Source organism: Castanea sativa, chromosome 6, assembly GCF_040712315.1.
Source record: "Castanea sativa cultivar Marrone di Chiusa Pesio chromosome 6, ASM4071231v1".
Classification (NCBI taxonomy): Eukaryota; Viridiplantae; Streptophyta; class Magnoliopsida; order Fagales; family Fagaceae; genus Castanea; species Castanea sativa.
The window spans coordinates 44,241,884-44,266,623 of NC_134018.1; the positions used below are offsets into that span (position 1 = coordinate 44,241,884).

The 24,740-nt window shown below is 32.2% G+C and overlaps 3 protein-coding genes across 3 annotated transcripts; 2 read left to right on the plus strand and 1 right to left on the minus strand.

Annotated features, from left to right (window-relative positions):
* Positions 1-1,890: 1,890 nt before the first annotated feature.
* Positions 1,891-3,666, plus strand: LOC142640586 (protein EARLY RESPONSIVE TO DEHYDRATION 15-like). The gene is made up of 2 exons (XM_075814752.1): positions 1,891-2,269; positions 3,261-3,666. The coding sequence occupies exons 1-2, from the start codon at positions 2,011-2,013 to the stop codon at positions 3,419-3,421; spliced, it is 420 nt and encodes a 139-aa protein (XP_075670867.1). The 5' UTR covers positions 1,891-2,010; the 3' UTR covers positions 3,422-3,666.
* Positions 3,667-3,796: 130 nt separating this feature from the next.
* On the minus strand, positions 3,797-4,620 carry LOC142640587 (copper transport protein ATX1). Its single transcript, XM_075814753.1, has 3 exons — positions 4,481-4,620; positions 4,292-4,367; positions 3,797-4,186 (listed from the first exon to the last, which is right to left on the minus strand). Exons 1-3 carry the CDS (start codon positions 4,487-4,489, stop codon positions 4,047-4,049), a joined length of 225 nt encoding a protein of 74 aa, XP_075670868.1. The 5' UTR covers positions 4,490-4,620; the 3' UTR covers positions 3,797-4,046.
* A 3,801-nt stretch (positions 4,621-8,421) lies between these two features.
* LOC142638502 (staphylococcal-like nuclease CAN2) lies at positions 8,422-11,757 on the plus strand. Its single transcript, XM_075812532.1, has 9 exons — positions 8,422-8,710; positions 9,166-9,221; positions 9,420-9,534; positions 9,640-9,750; positions 10,012-10,199; positions 10,274-10,333; positions 10,802-10,961; positions 11,039-11,107; positions 11,225-11,757. The coding sequence occupies exons 1-9, from the start codon at positions 8,558-8,560 to the stop codon at positions 11,321-11,323; spliced, it is 1,011 nt and encodes a 336-aa protein (XP_075668647.1). The 5' UTR covers positions 8,422-8,557; the 3' UTR covers positions 11,324-11,757.
* The last annotated feature ends 12,983 nt before the right edge of the window (positions 11,758-24,740 follow it).

A 24,740-nucleotide genomic window follows, 5' to 3' on the forward strand; every position in this document is an offset into this window, starting at 1 on the left:
TATATATATATATATACATACATACATACACACATCAGGTGTATAATAATATACATACACATGCATATATATATATATATATATATATATATATATATACATACATACATACATACACACATCAGGTGTATAATAATATACATACACATGCATATATATATATATATATATATATACACACAAATATAGCACTCACATTAATAGGTGTATAATAAAAGAATATATAAATTTATATATTCTTGTCTAAAAATGACCCATATTAGTGAGTTATTTTAGAAACTTTTTATAAGAAAAAAAAGGGAATTAATTTTTTTGACGGTTTTTTTTTATATTTTTCATAAAAGTGGTTTTAAAATTTTTTAAAATGATTTATTAACAAATACCCTAAAGGCACACATTAACATAATCCATTTTATATTTATTTTTTTATTTTTATTTTTTTATATATAAGATAAAAATTCTATTATAATATAATCTAAATGTATATGTATGTGAAATTTCTTTTTAGAAACTTGAACGACGGTCCTTACTCCCTACACCCTACACTCTATAACCACTTTTTTTTATACTCATTCTAAGAATGAATGAAGACAGTTGATAATGATTGTTGTGCATGAATGAAGAAATTTTTTTAAAAAAAAGTCAAGAAAAATTGATATTTTAATGAAATTTAGTGCAAAATAGATAATTTAATATGAGGTGTTTTGAATGTAGATCATAGGGGGATTTAATACATTCATATCATTTTTTACAAAAATTATTATCTATTTTAGTATAAAAATTTACTTTTTTTTTTCTATTTTAAACACTAATTTATGCTAAAATAGAAAAAAAAAGGGTACGACTTGATACAAAAATATATTAGATCCAAATTCAAGCTGATGAAGACCTCTCTATCAGTAAGATCCACATTCGAGCCGGATGAAGACCCTCTATTAATGGCTTGGTCGATGCTCAAATTAGCAGAATCTAGAAGAAAACAAAAAGAAAAAAAAAATACAGTGTACTCTAACAAAACCATGTGCTGGGACCCAAAAAGAGAAACTAGCTAGACTTTTATGTCCAAATATTCATAAAAATAAAAATAAAAATAAAAAATTACTGGAGGGCGTTGTTTGGATTTTTTTTTTTTTTAAAATATGTGAGTAAAAATATTTGTAAAAATACGTGTTTCAGATATACCAGCCCCTAGTTTCAGAGAAACCCATATCTTGGACCACTTTTTAGATTTGTCTGTAGTCTCAGATTGTGTTCTCTGTTCTCAGTCCATGTCTCCACCACGTGTAAACAGCGGTTTTTTAAAATTTTTTTTGGGTTGAATGTAAGTTGCGCCATTGTTCAATGTTCCAGTGTTTACCTTACCCTCTCAATGCATTTCTTAGCTACTCTCGTAGCTCCAGAAGATGATTTTTTTTAAAAAAAAATTTATTATAAATTTAATGAATAGATTATAGTATAAATTTGATGAATAGATTTTTTATACAATATAGGAATTTTATTTTAATCAAATTTAAAGGTATACTTTGTCCTCTTTTTCTCCGTGCCTAGTAAGTATTTAGAGAGAGTTTGATAATGTTGTTTTAGTAATGTTGTTTGTATTTTTTAGAAAAAAGTATGATTTAAAAAATGTAAAAATATGTGTAATATTATTTAAAAATTAAAAATTATTGCTCAAAATCATATACTAAATAATCTTTTATAATTATGAAGTGACTTTCACATCAACAAGATAGAAATAGGTTAGACCGTAAATATGAGAAAAAAATAACATAATTTTTCGTGCTCTCAAACCCGTAAAAATTACTTAGGAATACGTAAGGTCATTTATGTGATAACGCTCAAGCCAATGTCGTTTTGTTTGAACTTATCACTATATATTGACCATGATGAAAGTTCCAACAACTATTCTTATCCTCATCAGCTCAAACTTTCTTTAGTTTAGTTTTATCCAAAACCCCACACACATACAGAGTGTTGAGTTTTGCTTTTGCAGATTGGAGAGAAGTGGCAATGGAGGTAATTTCTCAGAGAACATCGTCTTCAACTTTGAATCCCAACGCTCCGTTGTTCGTACCATTGGCTTATCGGACGGTGGAGGACTTCTCCGATCAATGGTGGGAATTGGTCCAATTTTCACCTTGGTTCCGCGAATACTGGCTCCAAGAACGCTTCCAAGATCCCCAAAATGACCCCTTCTTTCCTGATGTTCACGACCCTGTCCTCCCGGACGACATCGATTCTCTCTTCGACGATTACTACGTTGATCAACGTAAGTTGAAAGATTGAGTTCATTTTGACAAAGTTTTCATTCAATCTTTTTTGTTTATTGTTTAGGATATTATAAATTTTATACATAAAAACTCTTACAAATTTACGTGACAATTTTTAAACATTGGGTTTATTTGTTACCTTGTTTTTTGGTTGCACCAAATCATATTAATATGTTTATGAATAAATGTTTTGAAGTTTTTAGGTTAAGTTGTAGGGTAAAACTTCACCCGATTTGTTTTCAATTTTAAACACATGTTTGAATGGTATTAGTCCGATACATTTGAGTATTGAACTCAAGGCCAAACCTTAAATTGTATATATATATATATATATATATTTTGTGAGAACCCGGACCATGACCATCATGCCCAGAGGAGAAAACTTTATTAAGAAACATCAAACAAAAGGAGAGGAAAAATGTCCTCTGGTACATCCTCTAGCCAAACGGCTAGGTCCAATAAGTCTTTAGCTTGCTTGGCGAGAGCATCTGCAATTATATTACAGTTGCGTTTGACATGATTAAAATGAATAAAATCAAAATTAGCAGCTAAAATCCTGATGTCGTCGATGATTAAATTGTATACTTAATTCTCAACCTTTTGATCTATGTTTCAAAATCGTATTTATATTTATATTTTTTAAAAAAACTCGTTTTAATTCTTAACTTGTAAAATGGTTCTAAGAAGATCTTGTAGTCTTTTTTTTTTTTTTTTTACCAGAGATCTTATACTTATAGTCCGATGTTAGATGGAATCATGGAAAATACTTATTTGATAAATCAGAATTCATGTCAGAAGCTTCATATGATCAAACTGACATCGACTTCATAAATTTTATTTTTCCATCTATGTAAAGATTTTTAACATCCACTTAAATAACCATGGAAGGATTTTAAAACAAAAGTGATTATCAAATGTAATTTAACCAATATTTTGAGTTGAAACCACTGACTCTCTTTCTTTTTTTCTTAATTAATTTTTGTGCGGCAGATGAGGAAGAAGAGAGAAATATTTACAAGGATTTGGTTTCAATGGGGACATTGAAATGGCCGAAAGCGCGAGCTGTAGCTAAAGTGCCGAGGTATATGGAAAAAGCCCCGAAGATTGTTAGTGTTAAAGTGAGCCCTCGGATGATTCAGCAGCCGAGGTAAACTGGATCAGATTACCGATTCAGTGAGTTAAGGAAGACCATGTGTTGGTGTTTCCCAGCTTGTATATGCTGTAGTTCTTTTTTACTTGCATAGTTTTTGTACATAAATCCTGTGTTTGATTTCGTGTAAACTTTGCATTTGTACCCTTTTGTTAAACCCTTTTTTAGATGTAAATATACTATTGCTTCGTTTATTTCTTAAGCTCAATAAGTCAATAAAATTCGAACAAACACTTAGAATCAAAATTTAAGGTATTTAGTTTTTACCCTTAAATTGATAAGGCAAGAATTATCATATACTAATCAACCTGTATATCGGAAATTTACCATGTGAAAAAAAAAAAGAAGAAAGAGAGTACAGCCTCAAAAATACAAGTGGAGTAAAGTTGGAAGTTAATAATTATTGATGTTCAACTTATGCCCTTTTACAATATTAGTCATTTTATATGACTAAATGTTACTTCATTTTACACTGGAGAAAATAAAAAAGCCATCTTATAAGATATAAAAGTACCAATTCTCTCCCTTGTGACTTTTTTTTCTCCGTTCTTCATCAAAATATCTTGTAGGCTACAACTTGCAATTTCTAGTGCAATCTTGATGAGGTGCGAAATTAAATTGTAGATTCAACCATTTATCTCCTCCCCCTCCCAAGTGCTTGCCGATTTGCCAATTTTCTGAAGAACTCGGATGACTTCTTCATTGGTAATGTTACCTGTCACTATGACCTTGTTGAGCTGCGTATCCACATTATATGTTTCAATATCTGCTGGCCAAGAAGATCCAACAAGTATCAAAGAAATTAAAAGTTCATTGAAAGAAATACATATTATTATAAGAAAGGTGCTACTTAATTAAGAGAAATCAATACCTTGCATCTTCTTGATGGCCTTTAAGATTTTCTTAATGCAATCCTCACAGTGCAAACCCACCTTCAATTCCACCACCTAATGTGTAAAAAAGAAACCATCACCTCTTGAATGCAAAATATGCAATTGAAAATAAAATTAGAAAATGAGTTTTCCTATACAAAAAGAGTTTTGAAGGGTATGCCACTTACATTGCCCATTGTGATTGAAGAGTATGCGGAATTTTGGTGATGTCTCTATATTTCAATGACCCTTTTAGTAGCTCGGAGAAAGAAGCCAAAGGAGGAGAGGAATGGCCTTTTTTTTGCTGAAGAGAGGAATGGTCTTTAAATTTTTGGCTTGGTAACCCAAACATATAAATATAAAGTGGAGAATGGAGTATTGGATTCTTACGTGATTGATGGGAATTTTCACTTTGATAAAGCACACTTTATTCCTATCTATGTTGACTTTCGAGGGACTAGCCTCTACACATAAGGTTGGCAAAAATCATTACACTGCTGGGTTTGGTTGGGACAATGGTGCCAAAAAATAATTTATGCCCGTATCTCTCATTTGAAAACCCCAGATTTAAGTGTTGAATATTGAGTTCACACGGATCTTTAAGGAGGAAATGGAAGATGTATAATGAGAAAAATTGAAAGCAGAAGTTAGTGGAGAAAAAGAGACCCATAGGTGTCACCACAAACACCGTTCAATGTATTTGCTGAAAGTCTAAAGCAAAACCCTGTTTTTGTCTCAGCCTTTCAGGCTTTTTCTTAATGGGTTCAGGGAGAATATTATGTGAATATGTTCTACTTAAAATGGCAATTGGGAAGCCTTACAAAGCATTGAGAGTTTGGCCCAAATTGCTAATTTTGCAGCCAGTACTTTACCACACTAACAATTGATATCTGTGGGTTGAGTTGTAATTAGGTCTGGGACCAGTAGACTAAGCCCATTGTAACTACAGGCCCTACGCAATGGGCCCAGATCGAGAAAAGTTGAGTTGCAGACCATGATTTACCAATGGGGGCAGGGACCTATAAATATGGAGGTGTATATATTAGGTAGTCCATGGACACCCCTGGGCTTGCAGAAATGTGACTATAATTTAATTACTAGCAATGCCCAACAGATTTTACCCATAAGAGTAAATCTATGAACACAATTTATTTCATACAGTACTTAGCAAAATATATATATATATATATTTCATGAACCTTTTTTTCTTTTTCTTTTTTTCCAATTTACTAAAATGATAGGTTGTTGTTGATAGATCAAAGAGTGATAGGTAGTTCCCTGAATTGACAAGTTGTTGAAAGATTACGAAATATGTTACCTCCCTAACCTAACTCTCATCTTTTTTTTTTTTTGGTAAACTGGAAATTGTATTAACAGAAACTAAAGAACAACAGCAAGATCAGGGATAGGTTGCTTATAGGTTGCTTACTATATGATTTACAGCCTTAAATAGCTCAAATGATCAATTGTGTCGTGATGGAATAAATTAATTTGTAATAATATATTAAAAATTTAAATTATTTAAAGTATCTTCAAAAGGCAATATTAGTATTTTTATAATTTCAATCTTTCAAAGACTCCATGTGTGGATCTCAAATCAATTGTATATCATATTATACCAAATTGATCAACCCTAACTTTGACTCTTTTGCAAGGGAGATTGGATTTCATATGTCTCTCTCTCATATTAGATTTTTTTTTTTTTTGAAATAGGATTTTTTTTTTTTAGATAATGAGGATACAATCTTTCATAGATCTAAAAAATTATTGTGTCGTACATTTAAAACCTCATACCACCGCACACCTTTGATGCGATGGTTATTCCACAAGTATAAGTGCTTGTGGGGTGTGGGAGGTAAGGGCCGGAGTTCAAGTCTCGAGGAGAGAGATTTACACACATATACACTTAGATTAGGTTAGAGTAGAATTCTATCTTGTATTAAAAAAAAAAAAAAAAACCCCACCACACCCCCACCCAATAAAGAATTATATCTAATTTTAAATAACTAAACACCCTATACAACCTCTTCTGATATTCATGAGAAAACAAAATTATATTGTAAATATCCTTTTAAAAAAAATACGAAAACTAGAAAGAATCCAAATACAGCAGCAAATAGTCAAGAGGTAGAAAGCAAGCTAGGTATATATATTTTTTCTTACAAAACTAGTATACATTTTGTGGCGGGCAAAAAGTATAGCTAACGGATGAAACGGGTTTTAACGTGCTACTTTCTACTTACACAATTAATTTTTAGAGGTGGGATGCAAGGTCAACCTTTAAATACCCTTATAAGATAAATAATGATAGTTGGATTAGTCTCTGGTGTGATGTGTATGTATTATGTACGGTGTGTACTGATTGTTGGCCCACAATCATTGGGCCCAAATTGTACGGACTACATGATGACCTCATAATCCAATCACCCTCCAATGCTCAGTGAGTTAGGCCGAGGTCCATTTAGCTCTCGGGGCCGCTCTTGTTCGGGAGCATCTTGGGATACATTGGTAATGCCTTAGGGGATATTGCCGTCGAGCAGCATTTAGCGTCTAGCACAAGTTCTAACACTCGAATTACTATTTCCAAATTGGAGCCCTATGTTACCAGGAATAATCCAAATGGGCCCCACTCAAACGGGAATTGCCGAAAAACAATCATTGTTGACCCACTAACAGAAGGTTATAAATAGAGGAAAGAAAAGAGGAAAGGGGTTTAGACTTTGTTATAGGAGAACTAGGGAAGAGAGGGAGAAGAAGGAAAAATAGGAAGAAGAATGTTCAGTTAGTGACATTAACCACCTTTGTGTGCCTTAATCTACTTATTTAGGAACCTCCCATTGTAGGATACTCAAAACTCACAATCATAAGTAAATTGTGAGCCCAATTACAAAGTTGGCCCAATAATAGGGAATTTGGTGCGCACAATATATATATATATATATATATATATATATATATAAACATAGATTATCATGTTGATTTTTGAGAAAACTTGATTTCATTAACCAATAAAAACAACAACATTCTCCTCAAGAACTACTCAAAAAAAAAAAAAAAGAGAGAAAAAGACTAAGAGAGTGTTTATTAGTTATTACAAGAGCCAAAATACCCATATACAACAATATATTTAGCAAGGACATAAATAACTTAATTAGCATCTGACATAATCTAGCTAAAATATACACTAAACAAAAGTATAGATTAGCATATTGATTGGATGCTATATATTCTCTCTCACTATCTCACACATAAGAATGACTCTCATTAGTGGGTTCTAGTTAGCTTAACTAGTAAAGTCTCTGATGATTGAATAAGAGATTTGTGGTTCAAGCTTACATTAAAAACCAATTGGTGTCTTGGTCTGATAATAAAGAACTTCAGAAGTGGACGTCGTAGGTTGAAACCTTCTTTAAAAAAAAGAAAGAATGACTCCCATTAAGATCCAAATCCAATAGCTCATTAATTTTTTCAAACCCATTAGATAAAAAAGGGAAATGTCATATTTATAATATATTCACAATAAATTCTAAGTGGCAAATTGTTACACGTTATTATTATTATTATTAATTAATTTTTTTGATACAATATAGAATTTCTACTCTAACCTAATTTAAGTGTATATGTGTGTGGAACTCTCTCTTAGAGACTTAAACTCTAGCATTTGTTCCTCACATCACACAAACACTTTTACTTGTAGAGTGATCACCGTATTAAAGGTGCGCGGTGGTGTTACACGTTATTATTAATAGACAAAAAAATAATTTTAATAATAAATTTAAATTACAATTAATAATTTATTATAAAAATATTGTGAAATTATGACGAAAGAAATGCTTTTAAATAAAAAGTGGTGTAGGACTTAACAAATGGACCTAATAATTTTCCTAAGCCCGCAAAAATGGGTAAATATTCACGCTCTTGTATCGAGCGTGGGACAAGCAAAGCTAGTAAAAGTGTTCGTTACTCATCGTAAAAGGCACGGCAACACCGTTGACCAATGATTTAAACCCCACAGGAGCTTTACAGAAATAGATCTTCATCGTAAAAAGTAAAAACCCATGTCAAATCAGAACTCGCCACGTCTCAATCTGATTCCTTACTCGTTTCATTTTCCTTCCCCTCTTGTGAATAATAATCCAAAGATTCCTTGCGAAAATCACGACCCAAGAACCTCTTTCTTTTAATTTGCTTCATCATAATTCATCATTGGCTTCTCTCTGACTCTGTGAGTCTGTGTGGATCAGAAAAATTGAGGAAATTCCAAAATGGGAAACGCCTTAAGGTTCTTATATGGCCATTGTTGTAAGCCCACAACAGCTGGGGACTCCGAATCACTTGGACATCATGGTGTGTCGGCTGCCACCGTTGGTGTTTCTGCTCTAGCCCATGATCTCTTTCACTTTGAGATCACCTCCCAGGTTTTTATTTTTATTTTTTAGTCTTAATCTGGTTTTAATTTCTTTGTTGTCTTTTACTTTTCTTACAACTAGTGAGAAGGGTTCGAACCTAGATTCTCCTGGACTGGAAGAATTACACAATATTACAGAGACATTAACATTATGTTAGCCTTTTATTTTGGTGGAATTTCTAGAAATGTTGAAGGCAAATGCTATTTCAAGCCCCCAAAAACATGTTTTTGCACCCCATTCTCTCTAATGCCATGAGAGAGTGGCTGCTGTGGGAGAGGAAGCAACACTTTTGGGTGTTGAAAATTAAAATAGTAACCCCAATATATGTTGGATTAAGTGATGATCAATATTTTGGGAATGATTTCTTCAAGTAATTATGAAGCTAAATTTTGAGCTAATTAAGCTTTGTGTTAGTTTAGTATACTCACCGTGTTAATCTAAAATTTTCTTATAATTGTTTTTAGGTCCCGGAAGGACTCAGCAAGCATGTTGTCTCGTCTAAGAAGGCTCAAGCTAATTGGTAATTAATTAGCATGCAATCTATCTCAACAATTTTCTTTTTGTGGAATAAAATTATTAGACATTTAGCAATATATATATATTTCTATTTTTTTTTTTGGTAAGTTGATATTAGCAGAAATTGGAAACAAGGAGTGATGAATAGGCTCTATAGCATAGCTTTTTTTCTAAAAAGGTTACATTTTGACAATATATGAAGGTACAGAAAAATATTAGAGGCATGGAAAGCAGCTAAACCACCTCCAAAAACACCTGAAGAAGCTTCTAGGCTTGTCATTGAGACTCTGAAGAGACACCAAAAAGCAGATGTTGAGGTACAATAAAAGATCTGTCACAACATATATGTAGAACTTGTTGCTTAATGCATAGAATAACAGTGGAAGAAAATTACAAACATTCTCTAATTGCCTATTTTGTAGGGTTTGTTAGCCTTCTATGGTCTCCCTCTTCCTCATACCCTAGTCAAACCTAGTGCTGGGGCCCCAACATCATTGCCAGCAGGAGTAAAGTATGAATTTCAGACATTGCCAGTAAGAACTCCATTCCTTTTAGACTCAATGTATGTTACCATAATTCAGTCAAAGAGCTGAGTTTGATATAATGAATCACTATAGAGATAACATTTTTCCCTACTGAAGTGGCAAGTTGTTATTGATTTTCACATGTGTCCATCGTAGACATCATTTTATTATCTACTATTAACAACTTGCCACCTCAGTAGTCGTGAAAAAATTTATGAAAAATGTTTTGTCTATAAATTTATAGTTAATGAATTGTTAGAATGAAACTAGGTTGATGCAAAAGCTGTGGCTGATGGAGATACAGTGACAGTGTATGTCAGTACAACAGACCCAAGGGAGTCATCTTGTGTTCCTAGAGAAGTACATGTAGCAGCTGTCCAAAGATCACAAGCACGTGCTGAGAAAAATTATACAAAAGCAGATGCAATTCACAAAAAAATTATTGATTCCGGATATCGGTTGGTCTTCTACTAGGCCTTGATTCCAGTTTTGATTCAATATTATATATTTTTTTAATTGTTTCTTCCAATAGGGTACTCAATTTTCAGAACAATGATGAAATCCTCGCTCGAAAGTATCGAATTCGACTAAGGTAAAATTATCTGGCTCATAGGATTCAAGTAACTCAATCTTTTTTTTTTTGTTGTTGGTTATTTGCAATTTATCCCCTTAAATTATGCAGACAAATTCAATCCCCCACTAAACTATGAAATTGAGCAAGTCTCCACTAATTGATTGGTGGTTGGAAAAATATCCCCTGCCATTAACAATTTCGATCAATTTCAATATATTGTTAACAACAACAAAAATTGAAATCAAGTAATGTCCATGTAGAGAATTTCTCCAATTATGACTTTGTGAAATTTTCGTTAAAATTTTGAAATTGATGTAACTTTTTTACAGCAGGAGGAATTTTGCCTACTATCAATCAATTAGAGGGTTGATTGTTTGATTCTAGTTTAGTGGAGGATTGAACATAACCTTAGGAGGATAAAGTGCAATTTTTATTATTGTTACTATTATTTTTTCAATATAGACGCAATTGTTAGTTTCTGAACAGGGGAATAGATGCACCAGAGAGTTCAATGCCATATGGGAAAGAAGCAAAGGAGGAGCTCACAAAGATTGTGCAGGGAAAGTGTTTGAGAGTCCTTGTTTATGGGGAAGATCGTTATGGCCGCTGCGTAGGTGACATATATTGCAATGGCAAATTTGTTCAGGTACTGTTTCTCACAACATTGTTTTTTTGGACCTGTTAACACTGAGCTAACTTATTTCTCTTTTCTCACATTGCCAGGAATTTATGCTCAAGAAAGGGTTTGCATGGCACTACACAGCCTATGACCAACGTCCAGAACTTGCAACAGTAAGAAAATTTTCTTTTCTACAGTCTCTCTAGTTAACACTGTGAGAGCGAGTTTTCCAAAACGCATAGACCTATTCACAAGCATTGTAATTTATATGTTTATGAATTATGTACCAGTGGGAAAAAGAGGCTCAAGCTAAGCGAGTTGGCCTGTGGGCTTCATCGAATCCTGAGAAGCCATGGGAGTGGAGAAAGGACAAACGTGAAGGTAGATGACATTTTCCACATAGGAAGTAAAGAGTGACTTTGTGACCAATAATTATCTTATGCAATCGGACATATGCATCCTCCTTCTATCAATTTATGAACCACGCAATCAAGTAGGATTCACATGTGAAAGGGAGGATTTTTATTTATCTCCAATGCAAAGATAACTCGTGGGTGACTAAACCAAATGAGTCAAGAAGGCAAAACCAATGTCATATAATCAGGACGTACTTCCAAGACCAAGGGTTGGTAGCAACTTGACACCTATACAGAAAGCATCTGTCCTCATTTTTATGTACCAATTATTTGTAACATTATTTACTTAATCTTAGTAAAGGCTGTTGTAACTTATATTTGAATCAAACACCCAAGTGAGAGGTGGGTTGTAACTTGTAAGTTATATTACATCATCAAAATAAAACAATTTTTCATTGTGCAAAAGAGAGTATGTATGCCAGTATACTGTACAGTCTTGAATCCAATGCAAATCTATACAATGCAAGAGAGATTATTCATAATTACGACTCAACAAATCAGGTGACACATTTGGAATCAACAAAAGAAAGAACAAGCCTAGCAGTTACAGCCTCATCAAATGTAACGTCGTAACAAAATATGCCATGAGTGAGGAGAACAGAAATTTTGTAAAAATAAAAAGGAAAGAAAAATCTACTCAACCTATAACTCTTGGTATAAATACAACACATGGATGCAATGTACATAGAGAAAGTAAATACAGAAGAGAACCGGTGAAACTAAAATAAGAGAGAAAGAAAGAGAACAAAACAACAACAAATCCATCCTGTAGATTGTCATTGAAACACAGCAAGTTGGAACTCATCACAGCCCACGAATTCACTGCAGAAGACGAGATATATATATTACATAATAATTGTGCACAATTGATCATTTGTAATTCCTCCCTTTTCATTTCCCTGATATTATGCAAAATAGATGTAAAATTGAAAAGCCAACCTTTAGTGACTAGAACCCCCAATTGTCCTCCCAAGTCCCAAACATTTTCCCTCAATTAGTAATGCAATATGTTGCTGGATATGCTTTCCTTTAATTAGATATAAGTGGCTTTTATCTAAATTGCAACATGCTTTGCAATCTTGTTCATTTCTCTTGTCATTATCATGAGCAAAGAAAAAGTCCAGCTTTTATGTTTCTTATAGATTATTTTGTTTTATTTTATTTTTGCAATAGCTCAAATGGCAGTTTTGTGCAAATAAAAGTCATAATTATCTCAGTATCACTACACACACACTAGTTGCTAACTTGTGCGATGTACGGGAATAACTACTGAATGAGTTTGAGAAGAAAAAAAAAACAATGTTGTTTTATTTATTAGTTTTTTGTGGGAACGAATAAGAGACATAATAATGTTGCGTCTCTAGTTTAATTTATGTTATATATATAGTTATATATAAGATATGTTGTAATATATATACCAAAAGGTGTCTATTGAAAAGTCATAATCATTCAAATTAGATATACCAAAAAGTGTCTATTGAAAAGTCATAACCCTTCATATTAAATATATATTAAAGGTGCATAGGGTTTTTTTAAACATCGTAAAAGGATGATTTATTTTTTTCATTTATACGAATAAAAGATTCTGATCATTAAGAACTCAACGGGACCTAACCTTTTGAATGAAAACGTGTTTATTGACCGAAAATGTGCCTATTAAATGAAAATGTGCTAATTGAATGAAAAAGTGCCTATTGACCGAAAATGTGTTTATTGAATGAAAATGTGTCTATTAACTAAAAATGTGCATATTGAATGAAAATGTGCCTGTTGACGGGTCAAAATCTTTTGGGTATAATTAGTAGTTCATATTCATTTGATAACTTATTTTCAACTTCTTCTCTTTCATCTTTCTTAGAAACACAATAAACATGTGCATCTTCTCCAAAATTGCTATTTGTTAGTTGTTTTTTTTTTTTGAATAGTGAAAAGGTACAAAAATCAAGCCACACTAACAGTAACAACAATAATACTAAACGATTTATTTACACGCCTTACGACTACTATTCTTCTTAGATTTCTCATTCTTTCCCTACTCGTCTTTTGCAACATTTTATTTGAAAATGAGAGTGGGCCCTGCAAAATAAGTATTTTTAAGTTATTAATATGGAAAGGAAATAATGTATAAAATCCAATATGACTCAACCTATTTTATAATTTTTTTAAAAAAAATCAGAGACATCGAAGAGTACGTGAGGGTGGGGAAGTAGTTGGTTTTAAAAAGCTTTTAAATTCCTTATACTTTTCAAATTTCCCAAGTTGATTCCGTTTTTTCCTTCTCCACAGTTTTTAAGTTCTCTCATCTTTATCTTTGTTATTTTTTTTACTCCGATCTTGAATTCTTCTCATCCACACATTTAATTTTTTTTTACTTTTCCAGTGCCTTATCTTTTATTTTCCCAATCCTACACAGCTACATCTTCTCCCTTCTTTCTCTACCTCAAAAATCTGTTTCTCTCCCTTTTTTTACAAAAAAAAAAAAAAAGATCTTGCAAAAGCATTGGCCTAATATCGTGCTTCTTAAATCAGAAATTAACAACAATGAACGGTATAGAAATAATAAGGCATAAACAATGTAAGAATGGAACCTTTGTTGTTGCAGGGAAGGGATGGCACAAAAGCAGGAGAAGAAACTATATAGCATGAAGGAGAAAAAAGAAACTACACAACAGGAAAAACTAATTTGAACCACAAATTTAAAAACTATCTTAACATTAAGACAGAGTTTTAATTGAAATTAACAATGGGCTCCAAACCCCTCTATCTATTTTAATCATTCAAAAGAGAAAACACTCCCAAAAAAAACTCTAAATCATATTTAACAGGAAACTTATAAAACAAAATTAAAAACTTAATGGGAAAAGGAGAACTCTTCTTACAAAACACCCAAATGTCTTATCTGAAAGAGAACTCTCTCAATTTGTGCTTCAACAAAAGGATGGGAAAAGGAGATTTCTTAAATTATAGAAAATAAATTGAAGTTATAATCTGGCTTGAATTGAAAAATGTGCAAGATTGATCCCATAGTACCATTGACTGCTCATGGGACACCAAGACTGAGCTGGTTCAAAAGATATTTCTAATGTTATCCATTTAAAAAATATTAAATTTCTTAATATTGTGCATATCAAGAAAAAGAATAAATATACAAAGATTTAAGAGTAAGCATTCATTACAACAAAATGTATTTTTAGTGACGAAACTCATTTCGTCGCTGAAACCCTGTGACAAAACATTTAGCGACGAAACGTTTCGTCGCTAAATTTTTTCCTCACTAAAAACACCTTCCAGTGACGAAAATATTTCGTCACTAAAAACACTTTAGTTTATTAAATCATATTTAGTGACGAATAATTTTGTCACTAAAACTATTTTCGAGTACATATAGTAACGAAAAAGTTCGTCACTAAAACTATTTTTAAGAAAATCCAAGCATATATAGCGACAGAAATTTTTGTCACTAAACCATTTTTTACAAAATTTTGCTACATTTAGTGACGAAATATTTCGTCATTAAAATAATTTTTATTGCTATATTTGTGATGAAAAAATTCATCGCTAAAACTTATTTTCCGTTTTTACTTTTTTCATGACTTTGATATTAACCTGTAACCTGTTATTACATTACTAAAACCTCACATTTGAATAATACATTTATTTCAATAACACATTTATAAAAAAAGATCCATACATTCCACAAGTAAAAAATAAAACAAGTATCTAATTCAAACTCCTTCCATATAATAATTGTTTGCAACATATACAATAACTCAAGATGTTTTATAACAATACAAAAAGTGTAGCATAATATAATTAGAACTAACAGAAGATGTCCTCATATGTCTTCAAGTAATGCCAAAAGTAAATCTCCTAAAATCCACCAATAAGAAATCTGCACAAATATAAAAACAATACTACATTAAAATCGTAGAGTATTAAAATCGAAAGAAATACTACTCATCACATCTAATCAACAATACTCATTCACATTTGCAAGAAATAAAAAACACTCCCAATATTAGTTTAAACCACTTTATAACACCATGTAAGCCACCCGCTTGCTCCAACACAACAACCCATCACATAACCAATCACAAACATCACAACTATAATGCTTACAAGTATTGAAATCAAATAAAATACTATTCATCACATCTAATCAACAATACTCATTCACATTTGCAAGAAATAAAAAATACTCTCAATATTAGTTTAAACTACCTTATAACACCATGCAAGCCACCCACTTGCTCTAATACAACAACCCACCACAAAACCAATCACAAACATCACAACTATAATATGCTTACAAGTATTGAAATCAAATAAAATACATCAACAATATTCATTCACATTTGCAAGAAATAAAAAGCATTCCTAATATTAGTTTAAACCACCTTATAACACCATGCAAGCCACCCGCTTTCTCCAACACAACAACCCACCACAAAACCAATCACAAACATCACAACTATAATGCTTACAAGTATTGAAATAAAATAAAATACTATTCATCACATCTAATCAACAATACTCATTTACATTTGCAAGAAATGAAAAACACTCCCAATATTAGTTTAAACCACCTTATAATACCATGCAAGCCACTCGCTTGCTCCAATACAACATGCCACCACAAATCCAATTTCCAACATCACAAGTATAGAGTTTTATAAGTTTTTAACTAGAATTTACTTACTTTGCTCAAGCTAAGTTTACAACTTTTAGAAAAAATCCAAAGTTAACTTGTGTTCTTCACCTTGTTCCTCACAATTTCTTCAGCCACAAAAGAGAAAGAGAGTTGGAGATAAAAGAAAGATAACTTTTAGTTAGCTTTAGCCCACATACAAAAGAAAAAAAAAAAAACAAAAAACAAAAAACTTTTAGTTTACTAAGAAATGGATAACCCACCAAAAAAAAAAAAATCCCAACCAAAATTAGCTCAGTACTTAAGCTTAAGCACAAACAAAACCAAGTGAATCTCTTGAATTTGATCCTCAAATCCAAATGCAAATCTAACAAATACAATTGATTACTAATAGTTCACATTATACCTGAGTTTATCATTCTCTTTATTAAATCCACATTATACCTGAATGCTCTGGTCAAACTTGACCAGCTCTAACCCAGTTGCTAGGGAGCCCATGATGGCTTAACATTGCTAGTTAACTGCACATACATTAGAACATACAAGCTGTCATCATCATCCTCATACATTAAGATATATTTATTGAACTCATTCCCCACATTCAATTATAGATTGCTAGCTATTTGAAAAGCATGAATCCAATTAGAATTTGAAATCTACTATGTCATTCAATAAGAATAAAAATTCAAATCAAATTCTTAAAAAAAATAAAAAGAAGAAGAAGAAGAAGAAGAAGAAGAAGAAGAAGAGAATTTATACTTCCATAGTGAACTAGTACCATTGCAACTGTTTAAGTCATAGGCATGGTAGATTTACCACATAATTAATTTATATCAATGGATAATCTACAAGTAGATGGCACTTTTAGTGTAATCCTTACATATACAAATAAAATAGCTTTAAGATTAACAATCTAATCAAATTTAATTAGAAAATAAGCTAAGGTAAGATGTCACCCATGATTTACAAGCTGGACTTGTACATAACTTTAGGATAAACCTTATATAGCAAACAATAATTCCAAGAACACAACAACAGATAGTAACTTATGATAAATAATTACCAATTAAAAAAAAAAACTTGCACTAAATAGAACTACACACAACAAACAAACTTTGTAAGTAACTTGATTCAAAGCTCTAAACTTTGCACAAAGCATAAAACATACCCCAAAAAAAATTTATCTTTTCCCTCAACTTTCCTATTATCCAAGCAGAGAGCTAAGTAGCTAACACTAACACACACAAATTTCTCAAAATAAATGAAACCCAGAAATCATTGAACCAAACTTTTATCTTAAATATAAAAGATTTTTTTTAAAAAAAAAAAACCATCTTCTATTGTTACTCAACAGAGGTAAAAAGAAAAAAAGAAAAAAAAAGGAGATGTACAGATCGTGGAGAAAGAGGCAAAGCGTCGTCGGTGCGAAGGGGAGGCGAAGCGTCGCGAAGGGGAGGTGAAGCGTTGCCGGCGCGAAGGGGAGGCGAAGCCTCGCACGAAGCGTCATGAAGGGGAGGCGAAGCATCGGGCTTTGTACTTAGATCGGCGGCGATATGCTTAGATTGGCGACGATGAGGCTGGGTTTGGCGAGGATGGATTGGCAACCGTTTGGTGAGGCTGGGTTTGGCAACGATGAGGCTGGGTTTGGCGACGTTGAGGCTAGGTTTGGCGACAGTGAGGTTTGGCGACGGTGGCGGTGAGGTTTGGCGACAGTTTGGCAAAGGAAACAGAGGCGCAGCTAGGTTTGGCACTTTTTTGTGAGAGAGTGAGAATCGGGTGAATGAGGAAGTGAAACGAAACAAAAAGGGCTGAATCTATTTTTTAGTCTAAAACTTATAGTGACGACCTATGTTTCGTCACTATTAGATACCTTTAGCGACGAAAATTCGCTTCGTCACTGATAATGATACCATTTTTTCGATTTCGTTTTTAGTGACGATTTATTTTCGTCACTATTTGTGACATTCAGCGACGAAATTGGTTTCGTCACTAATAGTATTATTATCAGCACCTTTAGCGACAAACTTTTTCGTCTCAAAAAACTTAAACTTTTAGTGATGAAATAATTCGTCACTAAAGATGAATTTAGTTTGGCACCTAGATTTTCGTTTGGCGCCTTTAGTTCAACCCAACATATAGCAACAAAATCTATTTTTCGTCACTAAATGTTACTATTTTTTTATATATAGTGACGAAATATAAATTTTGTCACTAAATGGTACTTTTTAGTGACGAAAACATTTTCCTCACTGAAATTCGTCACTGAAAATACATTTTGTTGTAGTTGTTCTAAAAAAATTACTTAGAAATAGATGGACTGTGGGTAAGACTTAAGAGTTTTGAAGACTTTTCCAAAAGACACCATCTCTAGAAAAATGGTAAAATTTATAAATATTTGACCAAATAGAATAACATCCCAAAACTATAACTAAATATGTAACGAGTCTACCCACACCTAAATATGAAAAAAGATCTTGATCTCCCTTGATCGATAAAATCTTCAAATTAGCACTTGAATCAAACCATTTACTTACAAACCAACAACTTTGAGTACAACAGTACTTTTTTAATAGGAAAAACAACAGCCTGAGCCTATATGCAAAAATTAGTAAATTTAGATGGATGTACGGAGTTCCAAAATAACTCAACAAAACAAAGTATTCAACAATATGAAAGATAGAGGCTAACAATGAAATAGATACTAATATAAGATACCCAAACTTGTAATAAATAATCTGCTACTATCGCAACTCAAATCTTACAAACACGAGTGGGGAAAATTGCTAGAGATCACAAACCATGCATAAGAGCTCTACTTGAAATTGAAAGTTTCATTCATAGAATCATCACAAATAGCAACTGAAATCCCTCAAAATCAAGAAAATTTAAACTTTGAGGTAGACTGAAATGTAAAGCCTAAAAGAAGGATTTCTATTTCTAAAAAATAAACCAAAGAGTACTCTAACAATCTAATTTTGCTGAGAACTATCCCAAATGCATCAATCGAAAAAATGTAATCCAAAATATCAGATAAATAGAGGGATAGTCAGGCCGTCCTAACTTGCCAGTTTTATCTAGCAACATTTCTTGCAAAACACCTGGTGAACATTATATATCTATCTAAACAAAAGGACAGACAATTTTTTATTTTTACTTTTAAATATAGGGAAAAAGGTAAAACAAAGTCACAAAATGAAGCTAAAGTACAAGGAAGTTGATCACAAAGCATAACACCAAAGAATTCTTTTAGTTGAAAAAGAATTCAGGGAATGCATTTTTTTTTTCTTTTTAGAAAAAGCTGTCTAAAATATGCTAAAGCAGAGGAAATTCAAACAACAAATACATAATGGATAGAATTATCAGATAAACAATGGAAAAATTAGGCTTTCCTAACCTATCAATTTGTTCCAGCAACTCTTCTTGCAAATTACTCAAGTTTTATACTTGACAAAGAACTGCAGCAAATCAGAATTTCAACAACATGACAGGGTAAGAAGATTTTTTTAAATTTCGGTAACACGGTGTCTAACAATCTGTTGGAAGGTGTATAGTAATTAGTTGGTTATTAATTAATTTATTTATTTTTCAAAAACGTAGTAATTAATTCAAAAAACCAAAGATTCACTTAGAAAAAAATTATAAATTACTATACACTCCAAACTTTCAGATTTTAAACCACCCAAGTATTAAAATCAAGGGCAAAATCCCTAATGTTACAAAAACTTAAAACCAAAAATAATAATTTCAGACCAAATCATCCATAGAGAGAGAATAAACCCATCACTACATTCTCTAAACTTTCAGACTTTAAGCCATCCAAGTTGAAATTTGGCTATTAAAATCAAGGGCATAATCCCCTATGTTACCAGTACTTAAAACCGGAAATTATAATTTTTCCATAGAAAGAGAAATAAACCCATCTATATTTCAAAAGGAGTCAAAGAAGAACCCTAGACAATTCGGTATGGAGAAAATTTTGAAATACAGATATGCTGAAAAGGAAGATGGTAATTCTTGTAGTATAAACGGATGGTTTTAAACTAAAAACATATACATACTGGAGATTTAATATGCTGATTTGAAAAGGAAAAGCAATGGTGAGAAGTTTCAGAAAACCAAAACAGTATTTGAAGAAGAAAAGAGTACGCTGACCTTTAGAAAAATCTTGTTGCAGAGAAGAGATAAGGCAGAGCAGCAGATCAGATGGCAGTTGCCCTCAGTTCTTTACACATAAATCAAATGCACTCAATTTGCATAGAGTAAGAAAATGTAAATATTAAGAGCCTGTTTGGATGAGGGTGTTTTTGGATCATATCACTTAGTTTCCATAATTGAGTTCTCAAAACATGTGGGTCCCAAATTTTTTTGTTGTTGTTTGGCTTGGTTTTCAACCCTTGTTTCCATCACTCAATTCTCTGATTTTTGAGTAATGAGTTATGGAAACTGAAAACAAATTTTAGGTGTTTTTAAGTTATGAAAACAAAGTTATGATGACATTTTCGTAATTAAACCCACATACCCAGCCGCAATGTTTGACAAATGGATAGATTTTTTTTTTTTTTTGTGAAACCCAGACGCAACTTTTGACTTGAGTTTTAAAAATGGGCCTGTTTTTTAAGTTGAAAACTGGGTCTAAGTTAAGGTGCCAAACAGGGGATTTGGGAAATTGAGATATTTTAAGTGATGAGTGATGAAAATTGAGTGATGACAAATTACAAATCAAACGGGCCCTAAGTATTCTAAATGGCACAATGGATTTTGCACAACCACCTTGCCTAATCATATCAAAATATGCCCAAAGGATCCAAAAGCTAAGACAAAGTATTCAACTTAAAAACTTTCACCCTTGACCATAACATTGTTTGCCTTGTAAATAATTTGCTTTATACAAATGAAAATCCGTAATGAACATAAATCAAGCATTCCACTGCAATGAACATCATTAACTTCTTCGAAAAATTTTAACACCTTTAAAACAAAAGCAACCAAATTTTTAACAGTTATCACCTTCTAATTAAAAGAAACAAAATTTTTAACAATTATCAAGGACAAACTATATATATAACCCAAAGAAACAAAGCAAAAATCATTTAAATTTTTATATAAAAAAACGTACATAGATCTGCCAGTGCACCCAACCCAAATTTGCTTTATTTACACAAAATCCTCCACTCTAAGAATGCTCACCTGCAAAGAGCCCCACACATTTGATGGAGGCCAATATCGAAAAAACCCTTTCCATTATTTCTTTGCCTTTTCCGCTTCTTCTCTAATTGGGTTTGTAGATGTCTTCGATCGTGCCCTGCTTTTCCTCACCATTCAACCCTAATCAAAACCAATAACCCAACCTTAATCAAAACCAATAACCCAAATACCTAAATAAAAACAATCAACCCAAAAAAAACCTAAATCATATTTAAACCAATTTTTGTTGTTTAAAATACCTGTATTGGTAGTGTTTTCAACGGTATATGACAGTGGCAGAAGGCTGGGTTGGAGTTGGGTGACGGTTTGACATGGTTGTGGTTTGACACTCCGACAGCTCCTCTCTTATGGCCTGTTTGGAAGTTTTGAGAGGGAGGAGAGTAGAGGGGAATGATTATCTTCCACCTTGTTTGGATGTTTTTAAAATTAGTAAGAGGAAATGAAGTAATTAGCCCTCCCTCTTGTTTGGATGTTTTAAAAATTAGGATAGAAAGGAGAGGAAATGATTTAAATAAACAAATTTACCTCTATTTGAAAATGGACTTGCAACATTGGTTTATGATAAATTTGTTAAATTAAATAATTATGAATATAGCATGCAATATTTTTTTTGATAATTTTTTTTCTGATGTGAATTAAATAATCAACATTAGTCTATGATTTAAATATTTTTTCTACTTTTTTATTATACTAAAAAAAACCATCCTTAGTTGATAATAATTAAAATAAGAAAAAAAATGTTTGGATGCTGAAAAACGATTCTAATGTGGCTTGTGAGTGCCAAAATTAGCATAAAAATTATAAAAAATCTGAAAAAAAAAAAAAAATTGATAGGTCTTTTTTTTTCACAGATTTTCTTTCTTGGCATCCAATCAGTTGATTGCAGAAGTAAAAACAAATTGGTTGAAACTGTTTCTTTATTGACCAACATCGTACACGCTGCTTTGGGACTCGGCGCCGCCACCACCGCTTTCAGCTCATCTCTCTACATCGTCGACAGTGGCCAGCGCGCCGTCATCTTCAACCGTGTCCGTGGAATTCTCAATGAGACCATCGGCGAAGGTACTCACTTCCTCGTCCCATGGCTCCAGAAGCCTTTCATTTTCGATATCCACACAAAACCCCACACTTTCTCTTCGGTCTCCTGTACTAAGGATCTCTCGTGTCCTGAGGTCATGCGCCTCCCTGAGATCATCCAAACCCAGGTCTCGAGTACGACGAGAAGGTCCTCCCTTCCATTGGAAACGAGGTGTTGAGGGCCATGGTGGCTCAGTTCAACATTGGTCTATGATTCATCGTTCTATGGATTGTCTCATATTTTCCTTTCATGAAGTTTTCTAAGCTACCAAACAGTTTCAACCAATTCGTTTTTACTTTTGCAATCAACTGATTGGATGCCAAGAAAGAAAATCTGTGAAAGAAAATAATGTGAATTTATTTTATATAATCGGTTTGTAATTTTGTTAATTTAGAAAGGGTAAATTGGAGAATTTATTTGGTTAATAATTTATCTACTCTCCTCTCCCTCCAAATCTCTCCAATTTGGAGGAATTAAAAATGAGGGGTTAGAGGTAGTTGAAACCCCTCCAAATCTCTCCCCCTCCTTCCTTAAAAAACTTCCAAACAAGGTAATTGAATTTCTCTCCCTCCCTCTACTCTACTCCCCCTCCTTTTTTAAACATCTAAACAGGTCATTAGTCTCTCTCTATCTGTCTCTGGCCACTGGGTTCAATTTTACTCTCTCTATGGCTATTTTATTTCTAAATGATGTGTTTTTAATATGAACAGAGAAACGGTAGACTATGCCATTTACAAAGAGAGGGAGAGAAAGACAAGTGTATAGAGAAAGAGATAGGAAAGAAGTGTTTGGCATAATAACTACCATAGAACCAGAACTTTGTATTTGTAAATGTAGTTTTGAAGAAGTGTTTTATTTTTTTAAAGAAAACTTAATAGGCAAAGCCAAAAGATACAACTGTTCAATGTCAAAAATGAAAAGACACACTTGTTTCTATAAAAAATAAAAAATAAAAAATAAAAAAAGACACAAATTTTCAATTTTTTTAAATACATACATGGCATTAATTTGTGTAGCCACGTGGCGCAATGAGAAGCAGTTAACAAAAAGTCAAACGTTTCGGCTATTAGTTATTACTAGTCGCTAGCCTGTGCTATGCACATGATTAGTAAATAAAAATTAGATATGATTATTTTATTTGAAAGTATATTTATTTGAAAATGAATAAAATTAAGTAAAAATATAAACTACTGAAGGAAGATAACAATATTTTGAATTTGTACCACTTTTTGAATCAAAACCATGCAAAAATCTTTGCGTAGAAAGCAGCAACAATTTCAAATAAAAATGTACAAAATATGCACACTACAGCAAGTGGAAAAGAAATATAACTATGCAATAATGCATTTTTTGCATTTAGATCCAACAGGGGAAAAAAATCATTTGAAGATGCAAAGCCTTGGCATATGATATGATATCTATAAAATGAACTTGCTTGCAGCTTCATGCAGAGCTGAAACACCAACATAGAGATCTGATATAGCCTCAATCTTCCATGGGTCAAATAATTTGGTGAAACATTAGACACAATCACTTATTTAAGAAATTAGTACAAAAGATCATATCAGGTTGGACCATTTTATTAGTTGAAAATTTTTTCAACAAAGCCAAAGCTTATCTACAAAAATCAGTGAATTCTAGATGGAATCAAAGGCAACACAAATAATGGTAATGTTTATTGCAATGATAAATATCTCTATTGCACTTACAGTTCATAAAAGGTAATGTTTATTTCCATACCTACTATTTGTTTAGCATGTATGTAAAGTTGACTTAATATGTATCCTTCTCAATTGGATTACACATGGTATGTACAATTTTGAAGCAAGTCACATGGTTCAGTGAACCAAACAAAATCTAACACAAATAAATATCTAAAACATAACCAAATCTAACCTTTATACCTTTATCTAATCCAAATGCCTAAATAATAATCTATCCCAAGAAAATACCCAAACCTAGATCATATTTGTTAAAGAAAATATATACAATATTTAACAATATTTGATGCACAAAATTTTAAATTAAAAAAAAAATACCAGAAAGAATATATGACCTTTAGTTTGGTTTCAATAGTGACATAATGAAAGCCAATCAATAGATTAAATAACCCCTATGACAAAGAAAGACAACTCAAATCAATAATTTTATTTGGTAGAACGAAATAGTATATAATTGATGTTAAAATATGGTTGTTACTTAATGTCACTAATCACAACAATATAAAGAGAAGTATATAGGTTGTTAATCCAAGTATACTCTATTATCCATTAGAAACTATTAGTAGAAATAGACACATCTATCATCAAAAGCTTAGGTAACACACTAATGACATAAAACTAACTGTCAAGTGTTAGTTTTAAAACCAATAATAAACTAATAAACTAGTAATTTAAAAAAAACAATGGTGTTCAAAGTGGGATATAAGCAAATAAAAGCAACATTAAATAGAGATACAA